Here is a 15,936-nt window from a genome sequence, read left to right as displayed (position 1 = left end):
GTGCGACCTCTAACGGTGGTTTGTGTTACTGCAGCCTCCTCACAAGCCCCAGTATCTGAGGAGCTCCCTGCAGCCGCCCCCTCTCCCCTCCATGTCCCAGGGCTCCTGTGTCTGAGGAGATCCCTGCAGCCGCCCCCTCTCCCCTCTGTGTCCCAGGGCTCCTGTGTCTGAGGAGATCCCTGCAGCCGCCCCTCTCCCCTCCATGTCCCAGGGTTCCTGTGTCTGAGGAGATCCCTGCAGCCGCCCCCTCTCCCCTCCATGTCCCAGGGCTCCTGTGTCTGAGGAGATCCCTGCAGCCGCCCCCTCTCCCCTCCATGTCCCAGGGCTCCTGTGTCTGAGGCGCTCCCTGCAGCCGCCCCCTCTCCCCTCCATGTCCCAGGGTTCCTGTGTCTGAGGAGATCCCTGCAGCCGCCCCCTCTCCCCTCCATGTCCCAGGGCTCCTGTGTCTGAGGCGCTCCCTGCAGCCGCCCCCTCTCCCCTCCATATCCCAGGGTTCCTGTGTCTGAGGAGATCCCTGCAGCCGCCCCCTCTCCCCTCCATGTCCCAGGGTTCCTGTGTCTGAGGAGATCCCTGCAGCCGCCCCCTCTCCCCTCCATGTCCCAGGGTTCCTGTGTCTGAGGAGATCCCTGCAGCCGCCCCCTCTCCCCTCCATGTCCCAGGGCTCCTGTGTCTGAGGCGCTCCCTGCAGCCGCCCCCTCTCCCCTCCATATCCCAGGGTTCCTGTGTCTGAGGAGATCCCTGCAGCCGCCCCCTCTCCCCTCCATGTCCCAGGGTTCCTGTGTCTGAGGAGATCCCTGCAGCCGCCCCCTCTCCCCTCCATGTCCCAGGGCTCCTGTGTCTGAGGAGATCCCTGCAGCCGCCCCCTCTCTCCTCCATGTCCCAGGGCTCCTGTGTCTGAGGAGATCCCTGCAGCCGCCCCCTCTCTCCTCCATGTCCCAGGGCTCCTGTGTCTGAGGAGATCCCTGCAGCCGCCCCCTCTCTCCTCCATGCCCCAGGGCTCCTGTGTCTGAGGAGATCCCTGCAGCCGCCCCCTCTCCCCTCCATGTCCCAGGGCTCCTGTGTCTGAGGAGATCCCTGCAGCCGCCCCCTCTCCCCTCCATGTCCCAGGGCTCCTGTGTCAGAGGAGATCCCTGCAGCCGCCCCCTCTCCCCTCCATGTCCCAGGGCTCCTGTGTCTGAGGAGATCCCTGCAGCCGCCCCCTCTCCCCTCCATGTCCAGGGCTCCTGTGTCTGAGGCGCTCCCTGCAGCCGTCCCCTCTCCCCTCCGTATCCCAGGGTTCCTGTATCTGAGGCGCTCCCTGCAGCCACCCCCTCTCCCCTCCATATCCCAGGGTTCCTGTATCTGAGGCGCTCCCTGCAGTCGCCCCCTCTCCCCTCCGTGTCCCAGGGCTCCTGTGTCTGAGGAGATCCCTGCAGCCGCCCCCTCTCCCCTCTGTGTCCCAGGGCTCCTGTATCTGAGGAGCTCACCGCAGCTGCCCCCTCTCCCCTCCGAATCCCAGGGTTCCTGTATCTGAGGTGCTCCCCGCAGTCGCCCCCTCTCCCCTCTGTATCCCAGGGTTCCTGTGTCTGAGGAGCTCCCCGCAGCCGCCCCCTCTCCCCTCCGTATCCCAGGGTTCCTGTATCTGAGGAGCTCCCTGCAGCTGCCCGCTCTCCCCTCCATGTCCCAGGGCTCCTGTATCTGAGGAGCTCCCTGCAGCTGCCCGCTCTCCCCTCCATGTCCCAGGGCTCCTGTATCTGAGGAGCTCCCTGCAGCTGCCCGCTCTCCCCTCCATGTCCCAGGGCTCCTGTGTCTGAGGAGATCCCTGCAGCCGCCCCCTCTCCCCTCCATGTCCCAGGGCTCCTGTATCTGAGGAGCTCCCTGCAGCTATCCCCTCTCCCCTCCGTATCCCAGGGTTCCTGTATCTGAGGAGCTACCTGCAGCCGCCCCCTCTCCCCTCTGTGTCCCAGGGTTCCTGTATCTGAGGAGCTACCTGCAGCCGCCCCCTCTCCCCTCTTTGTCCCAGGGTTCCTGTATCTGAGGAGATCCCTGCAGCCGCCCCTTCTCCCCTCTGTGTCCCAGGGTTCCTATATCTGAGGAGCTCCCCGCAGCCGCCCCCTCTCCCCTCCGTATCCCAGGGTTCCTGTATCTGAGGAGCTACCTGCAGCCGCCCCCTCTCCCCTCTGTGTCCCAGGGTTCCTGTATCTGAGGAGCTCCCTGCAGCCGCCCCCTCTCCCCTCCGTATCCCAGGGTTCCTGTATCTGAGGAGCTACCTGCAGCCGCCCCCTCTCCCCTCTGTGTCCCAGGGTTCCTGTATCTGAGGAGCTCCCCGCAGCTGCCCCCTCTCCCCTCCGTATCCCAGGGTTCCTGTATCTGAGGTGCTCCCTGCAGCTGCCCCCTCTCCCCTCCATTTCACAGGGCTCCTGTATTTGAGGAGCTCCCTGCAGCCGCCCCCTCTCCCCTCTTTGTCCCAGGGTTCCTGTATCTGAGGTGCTCCCCGCAGCTGCCCCCTCTCCCCTCCATTTCACAGGGCTCCTGTGTCTGAGGAGCTCCCTGCTGCCGCCCCCTCCCCTCTGTGTCCCAGGGCTCCTGTGTCTGAGGATATCCCCGCAGCCCCCCCCTCTCCCCTCTGTGTCCCAGGGCTCCTGTGTCTGAGGAGATCCCTGCAGCCGCCCCCTCTCCCCTCTGTGTCCCAGGGCTCCTGTGTCTGAGTAGCTCCCCGCAGCCACCCCCTCTCCCCTCTGTCACAGGGCTCCTGTGTCTGAGGAGCTCCCTGCAGCCACCCCCTCTCCCCTCTGTGTCCCAGGGTTCCTGTATCTGAGGATCCCCCCGCAGCCGCCCCCTCTCCCCTCCGTGTCCCAGGGTTCCTGTATCTGAGGAGCTCCCTGCAGCCGCCCCCTCTCCCCTCCATTTTACAGGGCTCCTGTATCTGAGGAGCCCCCCGCAGCCGCCCCCTCTCCCCTCCGTGTCCCAGGGTTCCTGTATCTGAGGTGCTCCCTGCAGCCGCCTGTTGTGAGTTCATGCTCTGGTTCACCAGTTGTGAGTTCTCCTTCCAGATTCCCTCTGGTGGTAACAGGAGGTAGAGAGGCTGATTTGATCGGTGGAGATCTGCCACCTGAGAATGAGGATGACGATTGGATCTCAGGAGTCTCAGATTGGATTTAAGACAGCCAACGCCCTATTCGGTTGCTGGTGATTCCTTCTGGCTTGTCAGCTCTTGGTTTTCAGCTCTTTTCCAGTCATCTAAAGCTAAGTTTTTCTGCTAATGTTCACACTTGATTTTGTTGGTCTATTCAGTTTTTTGTGTGGTCAGCCAGCCCCGGCTGGGGGCTGTGCTGAATTTCCACTCTTATTTATCAGTATTTTGCCAATTGGCTTTTTGTCCCTTACTAGTTCGGTCTCTTTTTGCTCTGTCTCAGAATATTTCAGAGTGCTGATATAGTGGGAGAAGTCTAGTGACTTCAGGGTTAATTTTGCTATCAGAAGTGTTGGACATTATTTTTGTAGGGTGTTTTGCAGGTTGCAGACAGTGTCCCAGGGTTCCTGTATCTGAGGCACTCCCTGCAGCCGCCTCCTCTCCCTTCCATTTCACAGGGCTCCTATGTCTGAGGAGCTCCCTGCAGCCGCCCCTCTCCCCTCCATGTCCCAGGGTTCCTGTACCTGAGGAGCTCCCTGCAGCCGCCCCCTCTCCCCTCCATTTCACAGAGCTCCTGTGTCTGAGGAGCTCCCTGCAGCCGCCCCTCTCCCCTCCATGTCCCAGGGCTCCTGTATCTGAGGATCTCCCTGCAGCCGCCACCTCTCCCCTCCATGTCCCAGGGTTCCTGTATCTGAGGAGCTCCCTGCAGCCACCCCCTCTCCCCTCTGTGTCCCAGGGTTCCTGTATCTGAGGAGCTCTCCGCAGCCGCCCCATCTCCTCTCTGTGTCCCAGGGTTCCTGTATCTGAGGAGCTCCCCGCAGCCGCCCCCTCTGCCCTCCGTATCCCAGGGTTCCTGTATCTGAGGAGCTCCCTGCAGCTGCCCCCTCTCACCTCTGTGTCCCAGGGTTCCTGTATCTGAGGAGCTCCCCGCAGCCACCCCCTCTCCCCTCCGTGTCCCAGGGTTCCTGTATCTGAGGAGCTCCCCGCAGCCACCCCCTCTCCCCTCCGTGTCCCAGGGTTCCTGTATCTGAGGGGCTCCCTGCGGCCGCCCCCTCTCCCCTCTGTGTCCCAGGGTTCCTGTATTTGAGGAGCTCCCTGCAGCCGCCCCCTCTCCCCTCTGTGTCCCAGGGCTCCTGTGTCTGAGAAGCTCCCTGCAGCCGCCTCCTCTCCCCTCCATTTCACAGGGTTGTGAGTTCTCCTTCCAGACTCCCTCTGGTGGTAACAGAGGTAGAGAGGCTAATTCGATGGATGGAGATCTGCCACCTGAGAATGAGGATGACGATTGGATCTCAGGAGTCTCAGATTGGATTTAAGACAGCCGACGCCCACTCAGTTGCTGGTGATTCCTTCTGGCTTGTCAGCTCTTGGTTTTCAGCTCTGTTCCAGTCATCTAAAGCTAAGTTTTTCTGCTAATGTTCACACTTGATTTTGTTGGTCTATTCAGTTTTTTTGGTGTGGTCAGCCAGCCCCTGCTGGGGGCTGTGCTGAATTTCCACTCTTATTTATCAGTATTTTGCCAATTGGCTTTTTTGTCCCTTACTAGTTCGGTCTCTTTTTGCTCTGTCTCAGAATATTTCAGAGTGCTGATATAGTGGGAGAAGTCTAGTGACTTCAGGGTTAATTTTGCTATCAGAAGTGTTGGACATTATTTTTGTAGGGTTTTTTGCAGGTTGCAGACAGTGTCTTTGCTTTCCTTTCCTGTCTAGTTAGTTTGGGCCCCATCATTTGCTCAGCCTATTTTCCTGCCTGTATTTGTGCCTTCATCTTATTTCACCGTCAATACATGTGTGGGGGCTGTCCTATTCCTTTGGGGTCTGCTCTGGGGAAGTTGGTTTTCCCTTTTTTTGCTTAAGGCTATGTGCACACACTGCAGATTCGTCTGCGGATTCATATCTGCGGAACCGCAGGTAAAATGACCGGTTTTTCCTGCGGATTGGCCTGCAGTTTTGCCCTGCGGTTTGCCACCTGGACAATGGAATAGGTGGCAAACCGCAGCAGAATCCGCAGAAACAATTGACATGCTGCGGAAAAAAAACGCAGCTTTTCCGCAGGTAAAAATCCGCAGCATGTGCACAGCAGAATGTTAATCCCATAGGATAACATGCTACTGTACACTGTCTGCAGAACTGCTGCAGTTCTGCTGCGTTCAAAACTGCAGCAGAACCGCAGCAAAAACCGCAGCGTGTGCACATGGCCTTAGGCTTATTTAGTCCTCCGGCCGTGACGAGGCGTCTAGGAACATCGTAGGCACGCTTCACGGCTACTGCTAGATGTGTGGCAAGATGAGGTATCTGCAATCTGCATAGTTACCAACCTCTCTGGTTTTCTGTGACTTAGCTTGTTTTGCCTTTTTCTCCTCGGTGACCCATTCATAACAGAATCACCAGCCATACCGCAGATTCTAGGGTACTCAAAAGCATGAAAAAGTTATGAAAAAAAAAATTCTGACCTTTTTTTTTTTTTAACATTTTTTCCTCTTTTTTCTCTGGGGCCGTAGGAGGATTTTTTTTTCTTTTTCCTAATGGAGATTAAGCAATTGTCTGATCGTGTGGAGCAGCTCGCTGCTGAAGTACAGGGAATTTCCACCTATCTCATTGTCACATGCTGCTGAACCAAGGATCCCTACTCCTGATGTGTTTTTTGGGGATCGGTCTACATTTCTGAATTTTAAGAATAATTGTAAATTATTTTTTGCCTTGAAGCCTAACTCACCGGGGAGCTCTGCGCAGCAGGTTAAAATTGTCATCTCCTTGCTGCGCGACAATCCCCAGGATTGGGCTTTTTCTCTGACACCTGAAAGTCCTATTCTGACTAATGTGGATACATTTTTCAAGCCTTGGGGTTGTTGTATGATGAACCTAATGCCGCTGATCAAGCTGAGAGAACCCTGTTGGCATTAAACCAGGGTCAGGATTCGGCAGAGTTATACTGTCAAAAATTCCAAAAGTGGGAGATCCTTACTACATGGAATGATGGTGCATTGGCAGCTCTCTTTCGGAAGGGTTTATCAGAGACCGTAAAAGATACTATGGTGGGATTTCATGTTCCCTCTGGTCTGGATGATTCTATGTCATTAGCCATTCAAGTTGATCGGCGTTTACGTGAACGTAAAACTACACGGGAGGCGCTGCCACCTTTTCAACAAATGTCTGAACCCATGCAATGTGATACGGTTTTGTCTAGGGCGCAACGTCAGGAGTTTAGAAGGCGTAATAAGCTGTGTTTTTTCTGTGGAGACGTCTCTCATATTATTTCTGTCTGCTCAAAACGAGAGAAACGTTTTGCACACACATTTGCTGTGGGCAGTATACAACCTAAGTTCCTTTTGGCAATTACTCTGATCTGCTCCTTATCCACATTTTCCACTAAGGCTTTTGTGGATTCAGGAGCAGCTCTGAATCTGATGGATTTGGACTTTGCTAAACGTTGTGGTTTGTCCATGACACCTCTGCGGACGCCTATTCCTTTGAGGGGTATTGATGCTACTCCTTTGGCGGAGAATAAACCTCAGTTTTGGACCCAGGTGACAATGCGGGTCGCCCCAGACCACCAAGAAAATTGTAAATTTTTGGTGCTGCATAATCTGCATGATACTATTGTTCTGGGTTTTCATTGGTTGCAAACTCATAATCCAGTTTTGGATTGGAGATCTGTGTCTGTGGTGAGTTGGGGTTGTCAGTGTGTTCTTAGGGACGCTCCTGTTTTCTCCACCTCTCCTCAGTCTCATGATATTCCTGATTATCTGGCTGAATTTTCTGATGTATTTAGTGAGAGTAAGTCTGCGTCTTTGCCTCCTCATAGGAGTTATGACTGTGCAATTGAGTTGATGCCTGGGTGTAAATTTCCCAAGGGTCGGCTTTTCAACTTATCTGTACCCGAACATGATGCTATGCGATCCTATATTAAGGAGTCATTGGAGAAGGGTCATATTAGACCATCCTCGTCACCTTTAGGTGCTGGGTTTTTTTTTGTGGCCAAGAAAGATGGTTCATTAAGACCGTGTATTGATTATCGTTCCCTTAACAAGATGACGGTTAAATATCAGTACCCGTTACCTCTGATGTCTGATTTATTTTCCAGAGTTAAGAGTGCCTGCTGGTTTACTAAGCTTGACCTCAGGGGGGCGTATAATCTTATTCGCATCAAGCACGGGGATGAATGGAAGACAGCGTTTAATACTCCGGAGGGACATTTTGAGTACCTGGTGATGCCTTTTGGGCTCACTAATGCCCCTTCTGTCTTCCAGTCCTTTATGAATGATATTTTCCGGGACTTTGTGGATAAGTTTTTGATCATCTATCTGGATGATATTTTGATCTTTTCTAGTGATTGGGATTTTCATGTGGAACATGTCCGGACTGTGTTCCGGATTTTGAGGGAGAATTCCCTGTTTGTTAAGGGATCGAAATGCCTCTTTGGTGTACAGAGAATTTCAATTTTGGGATTTATCTTCTCTCCATCGACTATTGAAATGGACCCGGCCAAGGTACAGGCCATTTATGATTGGGTTCAGCCTACTTCTTTGAAGGCCCTCCAGACATTTTTGGGTTTTGCTAATTTCTATCGTAAATTTATAGGTAATTTTTCTGGTATTGTCAAACCACTGACTGATCTGACCAAGAAGGGCGCTGATGTGCTGAATTGGTCTCCTGAGGCTATCTCTGCATTTCAGGAGCTTAAGCAGAGATTTACTTCAGCTCCAGTTTTACGGCAACCTGATGTCTCACTTCCATTTCAGGTGGAGGTAGATGCTTCTGAGATTGGTGCAGGAGCTGTTTTGTCCCAAAAAGATCCTGTGACTTCTAAGATGAATCCCTGTGCCTTCTTTTCTCGAAAGTTCTCCCCATCTGAACGCAACTATGACATGGGGAATCGGGAATTATTGGCCTTGAAGTGGGCATTTGAGGAGTGGAGACATTGGTTGGAGGGAGCTTGACATCAAGTTGTGGTCCTCACCGATCACAAGAATTTGATTTATCCGGAGTCGGCCAAACGCTTGAATCCTAGACAGGCTAGATGGGCCTTGTTTTTCACGCGTTTTAATTTTGCGGTCTCTTTTCTTCCTGGCACTAAGAATGTTAAGGCAGACGCCCTATTTAGGAGTTTCTTTGCCGATTCTCTTAGTGTGACCTAGCCTACTACCATCCTAGGTGAGGGGGTAGTTCTCTCTGCCATTTCGCCCGATTTGAGACGCTCCCTGGAGAAATTTCAGGAGGATAAACCTGAGCGTTGCCCTATGGGAAAATTGTATGTTCCTGACCAGTGGAGAAAGAGAGTGATGCCTGACATTCATTGCTCCGCATTGACTGGTCATCCAGGTATTTTTGGTACCAGAGATTTGGTGAGTCGGTCTTTTTGGTGGCCTGCCTTATCTCGTGACATCAGGAATTTTGTACAGTCCTGTGGGACTTGTTCTCGGTCTAAACCCTGTTCTCGTTCTAGTGGGTTGCTGATGCCCTTGCCGGTGCCCAAGAGGCCATGGACCCAAATCTCAATGGATTTTATTTCTGATCTTCCTGTCTCTCAGAGAATGACTGTTATCTGGGTGATTTGTGATAGATTTTCGAAGATGGTCCATCTTGTACCACTACCAAAGTTGCCATCTTCCGCTGAGTTGGTGCCCTTGTTTTTACAACAGGTGGCACGGTTACATGGTATTCCTGAGAATATTGTGTCCGACAGAGGAGTCCAGTTTGTTTCCAGATTCTGGAAAGCCTTTTGTTCCAATCTGGGAATTCAGTTATCCTTCTGCTCCGCGTTTCATCCCCAGACCAATGGACAGACTGAGAGAACAAACCAGACCTTGGAGTCTTATTTGAGATGTTTTATATCTGCTGATCAGGATGATTGGGTCTCATTTTTGCCCTTGGCCGAATTCGCACTGAACAATAGAGCTAGTTCTGCCACTTTGATGTCACCCTTTTTCTGTAATTTTGGGTTTCATCCTCGATTCTCTTCAGGGCAAGTGGAATCTTCGTCCTGCCCAGGTGTGGACACTGTGGTTGTGATAATGCAGCAGATATGGGACCAAGTGGTGGATAAGTTGTCACTCTCTCAGGAAAAGGCCCAGCGATTTTCCAACCGGCATAAGACCATTGGTCCCCGGTTTAAAGTGGGTGATATGGTTTGGTTGTCGTCTAAGAATATTCCTATGAAGGTTGCATCTCCTAAATTTAAGCCAAGATTTATTGGTCCTTATAAGATTTTGGAAAATCTTAATCCTGTTTCGATTGGCTCTTCCAGTTACGTTCAATATCCATAACGTATTTCACAAATCTCTGTTGAAGAGGTTTGTTTAGCCAGTGGTTCCTATGGCAGCACCTCCTGACCTTTTGTTGGTTGAAGGCAATGTGGAATATGAGGTAGAGAAAATATTGGATTCTTGTTTGGTTAGACGGAGACTCCAGTATTTGGTCAAATGGAAGGGTTATGGTCAGGAGGATAATTCTTGGGTCTCTGCCTCTGATATTCATGCCAATAGATTGTTTCGTGCTTTTCACCGGGCCCATCCTGATCAGCCTGGTGGTGTGGATGAGGGTTCGGTGACCCCTCCTCAAGGGGGGGTACTGTTGTGAGTTCATTCTCTGGTTCACCAGTTGTGAGTTCTCCTTCCAGACTCCCTCTGGTGGTAACAGGAGGTAGAAAGGCTGATTTGATCGGTGGAGATCTGCCACCTGAGAATGAGGATGACGATTGGATCACAGGAGTCTCAGATTGGATTTAAGACAGCCGACGCCCTATTCAGTTGCTGGTGATTCCTTCTGGCTTGTCAGCTCTTGGTTTTCAGCTCTGTTCCAGTCATCTAAAGCTGTTTTTCTGCTAATGTTCACACTTGATTTTGTTGGTCTATTCAGTTTTTTTGGTGTGGTCAGCCAGCCCCTGCTGGGGGCTGTGCTGAATTTCCACTCTTATTTATCAGTATTTGCCAATTGGCTTTTTGTCCCTTACTAGTTCGGTCTCTTTTTGCTCTGTCTCAGAATATTTCAGAGTGCTGATATAGTGGGAGAAGTCTAGTGACTTCAGGGTTAATTTTGCTATCAGAAGTGTTGGACATTATTTTTGTACGTTTTTTTGCAGGTTGCAGACAGTGTCTTTCCTCTCCTGTCTAGTTAGTTTGGGCCCCATCATTTGCTCAGCCTATTTTCCTGCCTTTGTTTGTGCCTTCATCTTGTTTCACCGTCAATACATGTGTGGGGGCTATCTATTCCTTTAGGGTCTGCTCTGGGGCAGTTAGTTTTCCCTTTTCTTGCTTTAGGCTTATTTAGTCCTCCGGCCGTGACGAGGCGTCTAGGAACATCGTAGGCACGCTCCACGGGTACTGCTAGATGTGTGGTAAGATCAGGGATCTGCAATCTGCATAGTTACCAACCTCTCTGGTTTTCTGTGACTTAGCTTGTTTTGCCTTTTTCTCCTCGGTGACCCATTCATAACAGCCGCCCCCTCTTCCCTCCATATCAAAGGGCTCCTGTGTCTGAGGAGCTCCCTGCAGCCGCCCCTCTCCCCTCTGTGTCACAGGGCTCCTGTGACTGAGGAGCTCCCTGCAGCCGCCCCTTCTCCCCGCCGTGTCCCAGAGTTCCTGTTTCTGAGGAGCTCCCTGCTGCCACCCCCTCTCCCCTCCATGTCATATGGTTCCTGTATCTGAGGAGCTCCCTGCAGCCGCCCCCTCTCCCCTCCATGTCATATGGTTCCTGTATCTGAAGAGCTCCCTGCAGCCGACCCCTCTCCCCTCCGTATCCCAGGGTTCCTGTAGCTGAGGAGCTCCCTGCAGCCACCCCCTCTCCCCTCCATGTCACAGGGTTCCTGTATCTGAGGAGCTCCCTGCAGCCACCCCCTCTCCCCTCCATGCCCCAGGGTTCCTGTATCTGAGGAGATCCCTGCTGCCACCCCCTCTCCCCTCCAGGTCACAGGGTTCCTGTATCTGAGGAGATCACTGCAGCCACCCCCTCTCCCTTCCGTGTCCCAGGGTTCCTGTATCTGAGGAGCTCCCTGCAGCCGCCCCCTCTCCCCTCCATGTCACAGGGTTCCTGTATCTGAGGAGCTCCCTGCAGCCACCCCCTCTCCCCTCCATGTCACAGGGTTCCTGTATCTGAGGAGCTCCCTGCAGCCACCCCCTCTCCCCTCCAGGTCACAGGGTTCCTGTATCTGAGGAGATCCCTGCAGCCACCCCCTCTCCCCTCCATGCCCCAGGGTTCCTGTGTCTGAGCTCCCTGCAGCCACCCCCTCTCCCCTCCGTGTTCTAGGGTTCCTGTATCTGAGGCGCTCCCTGCAGCTGCCCCCTCTCCCCTCCATGTCACAAGGGCACAGTATCTCAGGAGTTCCCTGCAGTCGCCCCCTCTCCCCCTCATTGCCACAGATGTATTGTTTGCTATGTTATGCTTCTTACCACAGGTCGGATCCCGCAGCATTTGTTGCTCGTATGGAGAAGAGGAAGGAGCAGCAAGTCCAGGCAGTTGGTTTCCCTGCGCAATCTGAGTATGTGTGGTCTGTGGAGGGGAAGGTAATGTTTTTTTAAGTGGGGACAGCGTGTGCTCCCCTCAATACAGCAGGTGAAATAATTATTGAAGTCGCCAGCAATTTTCTAAGTTAATCTATTTCTAAAGGTGATATTGACATGAATTTCTCCCCAGATGTCAGTAGCAACCCATCTAAACCACACACGTAAATAAATCACTATAGATGTCTATTATAAAGTGCAAAAATGAGAAATGACACAGGAAAAAGTATTAAACACATTACTGAAATGTTGTTAATTTTTTTTGTACAAAAGCCTTTGTTAGTGATGACGCTTCAAGCCGCCTCCTGTATGGAGAAACTAGTTGCAGGCATTGCTTAGGTGGGATTTTGTCCCTTTCTTTCACACAAACACTGGTCACATCCTGATGCTTCCGTGGCTCCTTCTATAATCTCTGAGCTTTAGTTTCTTCCATACATTTTCTATTGGATTTAGGTCCTGTATTCGGCTCACCCTTTCTAGCAGCTTTATATTCTTTCTCTGAAACCAGTGGGGAGTTTCCTTGACCGTGTGTTTGGGATCATTGTCTTGCTGAAATGTCCACCCTCGTTTCATCTTCATAGATGGCAGCAGATTTTTATCAAGAATGTCTCGGTACCAGGGGTGTGGCCTGCCTTGGCATGTAGCCGGATGCACGCTGTGAATAGCTCTGCCGGTATTCTGTTAATCATCCAGCTTGCCAGCTCCTGCATAGGGTGCACTGTCGGAGGAGAGTATGCCGCATATCCGGAGCCTGTGAGGACTATATTCCTGCAAGACAGGAGGCAAAAGTAAGCTGCGGCTCACGTGGGACCTGTGAGCCAAGATGACGCCGTAGCGGGCCCTGCCACAGTGGATGCTGAGCAGGGTAAGCACCTTGACATCGCTGCACGCCTGGAGCAGTATGCCAGGACGCTTAAGACCAGGGGAAGCCACCTGAATCCTGGCCTGGTTCCCAGCCCTGTCAGTGGGTCGCGCAGTGAGGGTGATACACTGCAGGATCAGAGCAGTGGCATGCTGATGGACACCCCCTCCTCCCCCCCAGCGCCCATCTTTGGTTTCTCTGAGCAGATTGTGTGGGACAGCGGCTGTAGATCCAATTCTAAAGGCTGTGTTAAAAGCTGTATCACAGTGCTGCTCTGCTTTGGCAGACATGAATGGACATATGGGTTCTCTAAAGATGAATGCCTTTTTTTCGGAGGACCTCCTCCCTTCTCAGACAGGACTATAAAGGGAAGGGAAAGTCCAGCAGGTGGAGCTACCCAAAAGGAGGAAGAGGGAGAAGTTGTCCTCAAGAGCAGAAGGCAAGACCTAACGGAGAATGACGCCAGGAACATAGGAGGGAGACTCCGTTACTTCCAAAAGAACTGGCAGGACATTACCCAAAACCCATGGATTCGGAATACGGTCGCAGAAGGGTACATAATAGAGTTCACCGAGCGACCGCCCAGGAGATACTGCATAACCTGGACCCAGTCTCAGGTGATCCACCAAAGACTTTTAAAAGATGTACGAGAGCTAATAGAGATGGAGGATATAACTTGCGTGCCCCAGTCTGAGATTTCAAGGTCAATACTCAACCTTATTCTCCATAAAAAAAAAACCAGGAGGAGAATATCGCACTATAATAAATCTGAAACCACTTAATTAGTGGGTGACCTATAAGAGATTCAAGATGGAATCTCTAAAAACAGTCATACCGTTGATAAAGAAGGACTCAGTCATGAGCACCCTAGATTTAAAGAGTGCCTACTACCATGTGCCCATCCATATATCATACCAGAAATTCCTCAGGTTCGCGATAAAGGATCTCGGGAAGATACAATACTGCCAGTTCCGTTGCTTACCATTCGGACTCGCCTCCGCGCCCTGGGTCTTCACGAAACTTATAGCAGAGATCACGGCCTATCTAAGGGAACGAAATACCCTCATCATACCATACTTGGACGACCTGCTGCTAGTGGCAGATTCTCCACAACAGTTGGAGCAGGACCTTACATCCACTGTATCAATCCTACAAAGTTTAGGATGGGTAATAAACTGGAAAAAGTCAAGTCTCATACCAGAAAGAGAGAAAGTGTTTCTCGGAGTCATCCTAGACTCGGGGGGGAAGGTCGATACCTCCAGGGGACATGGGGCCCATCAATACGCAACCGGTCCTCAAATTACAGAGAGATCAGGGTGGTCTGGGAGGCACTAAAGACATGCCAAGGAGAGCTGAGGGGTCAGAATGTCAAAATCTTCTCTGACAACTCAACTACAGTTGCCTTCCTTCAGCATCAAGGAGGCCCCAGACACCATCGCCTACAGGACCTAGCACACAAAATCTTTCTCTGGGCAGAACAGATGATAAGATCAATTACGGCAGTCCACCTGAAAGAATCCAAAAATCAGGTAGCAGACTTGCTAAGCAGGGAGAGGGTCCAACCTTCAGAATGATCACTAAGCGAGGAAGTCTTCAGACAGCTATACCTATGCTGGGGGACAACAGAGATCGATTTATTCGCCACAAAGAAGAACTCAAAAACAAGGAAATTCTTTTCTCTCAACCCACCAGACAGCCCAACAGGAGTAGACGCTTTGGCTCAGGAATGGAGCATAGAGCTCGCTTACGCCTTCCCGCCACTTGCTCTTATACCAAGGGTCTTGAGAAGGATCCAGGAATGCAGAGCATCAGTAATATTGATTGTTCCTTACTGGCCCAAAAGAAGCTGGTTCTCCCTACTAAGATGGATGGCACGGGAAGATCCAATATTACTACCAGCGAGATGGGACCTTTTAACTCTGGGACCCCTAGTACATCAGAGACCAGAGATGCTACAGCTATCGGCCTGGATCCTGAGATGGAGATCCTAAAATCAAAAGGGCTCTCCAAACCAGTAATATCTACTATGCCGAATAGTAGGAAACCGGTAACCTCAGCCATATACCGGAAAATCTGGAAAACATTCTGTTCTCAATGTAAAGTGCCATTATGAGTGATTCACTACTAAAATTTAAGAAGGGACTGGATGCCTTTCTTGAAAAGTATAATATTACAGGGTATATACACCAGTCTCCTTAATATTGCGTTGATCCAGGGAGCTAGTCTGATTGCCGTATGTGGAGTCGGGAAGGAATTTTTTTCCCCAATGTGAAGCTTACTGTTGCCACATGTTTTTTTTTTGCCTTCCTCTGGATCAACATGTTAGGGCAAGTTAGGATAGGATATGGGTTGAACTAGATGGACTTAAAGTCTCCCTTCAACCTTAATAACTATGTTACTATGTTACTATGTTATCAGTCACCCAGGGTCCAGATATTCCCAATGTTCTCGACTTTCTCCAGGTGGCCTTTGACAAGGGATTGAGGCCTAGTACGCTGAAAGTACAAATGTCAGCCTTAGTTTCATATTTTGACTTCCCACTAGCCAATCATCCCTGGGTGGTGAGGTTCATAAAAGCCACACAGCGTATGAGACCCACAATCCGTAGCTTGATACCACCTTGGGATCTCAGCTTGGTCCTAAATGAGCTACGAAAGGATCCATATGAACCACTAGAGCAGGCATTCTACGGATCAGTGAGATTCAAAATCCTCTTTCTAGTAGCAAAAGCTACTGCTAGACGCATAGGGGAGATTCAGGCCCTGTCTATAGAGCATCCATATTTAAAGATCCAGGAAGACTGCATCGTCTTAAAATTAAATCCAGCCTTTCTTCCCAAAGTGGTTACAGATTTCCACTGGAGTGAAAAAATAGTACTACCTGCTTTTTGCCAGAATTACAGCAACGAGAAAGAATGCTCTCTTCACCTCTTGGATGTTAAAAGAGCCGTTCTCCAATACTTAGAACTCACAAAAGACTGGAGGGTAGACTCTAACCTCTTTATCCAGATGGCAGGCAAAAACAGAGGGAAGAAGGCTTCGAAAGCTACCCTGGCCAGATGGTTGAAGTCAATGATCAGTGCAGCATATGTGTCGGCGGGGGAAACTCCACCAGAAAACCTTAGGGCCCATTCTCTAAGAGCCGTTTCTGCCTCATGGGCAGAGAACGCGGGAGCATCCATGGACCAGATATGCAAGGCCGCAACCTGGTCAAAATTGACTACCTTTTGTAAACATTATAAATTGAATGTTACGGCATATCATCAAATGGCCTTTGGGAGGAAAGTCCTCCAGGCTGTAATCCTGCCCTAGTTGGAGTAATTTGGTAATTCTCCTGGTGGTGCTGTCAGGAGGGACGTCCTGGAAAGTAGGAATTAGTCCTACCGGTAATGGTATTTACAGGAATCCATCATGACAGCACCACTTATATACCCTCCCTTGGATTTCCTGTATGATATGTGATGTAACA

General features: G+C 51.2%; 1 protein-coding gene across 4 annotated transcripts in view; it reads left to right on the top strand.

Annotated features, from left to right (window-relative positions):
- ATPAF1 (ATP synthase mitochondrial F1 complex assembly factor 1) overlaps nt 1–15,936 on the top strand; it is a 40,667-nt gene that overhangs the window by 274 nt on the left and 24,457 nt on the right. For 2 of the 4 annotated variants that reach the window (XM_073561401.1, XM_073561402.1), the window contains exon 2: nt 11,501–11,609. In XM_073561401.1, the coding sequence (XP_073417502.1) occupies nt 11,501–11,609 (109 nt within the window). Of the gene's footprint in view, nt 1–25; nt 10,445–11,500; nt 11,610–15,936 lie in introns of those variants that run through there. The other 2 variants (XR_012227083.1, XM_073561403.1) reach the window with 2 other exon arrangements.

This window comes from Dendrobates tinctorius, unplaced genomic scaffold, assembly GCF_039654945.1.
Source record: "Dendrobates tinctorius isolate UK_male_01 unplaced genomic scaffold, ASM3965494v1 ptg000317l, whole genome shotgun sequence".
NCBI lineage: Eukaryota > Metazoa > Chordata > Amphibia > Anura > Dendrobatidae > Dendrobates > Dendrobates tinctorius.
This window is presented reverse-complemented; position numbering and strand designations above follow the sequence as displayed.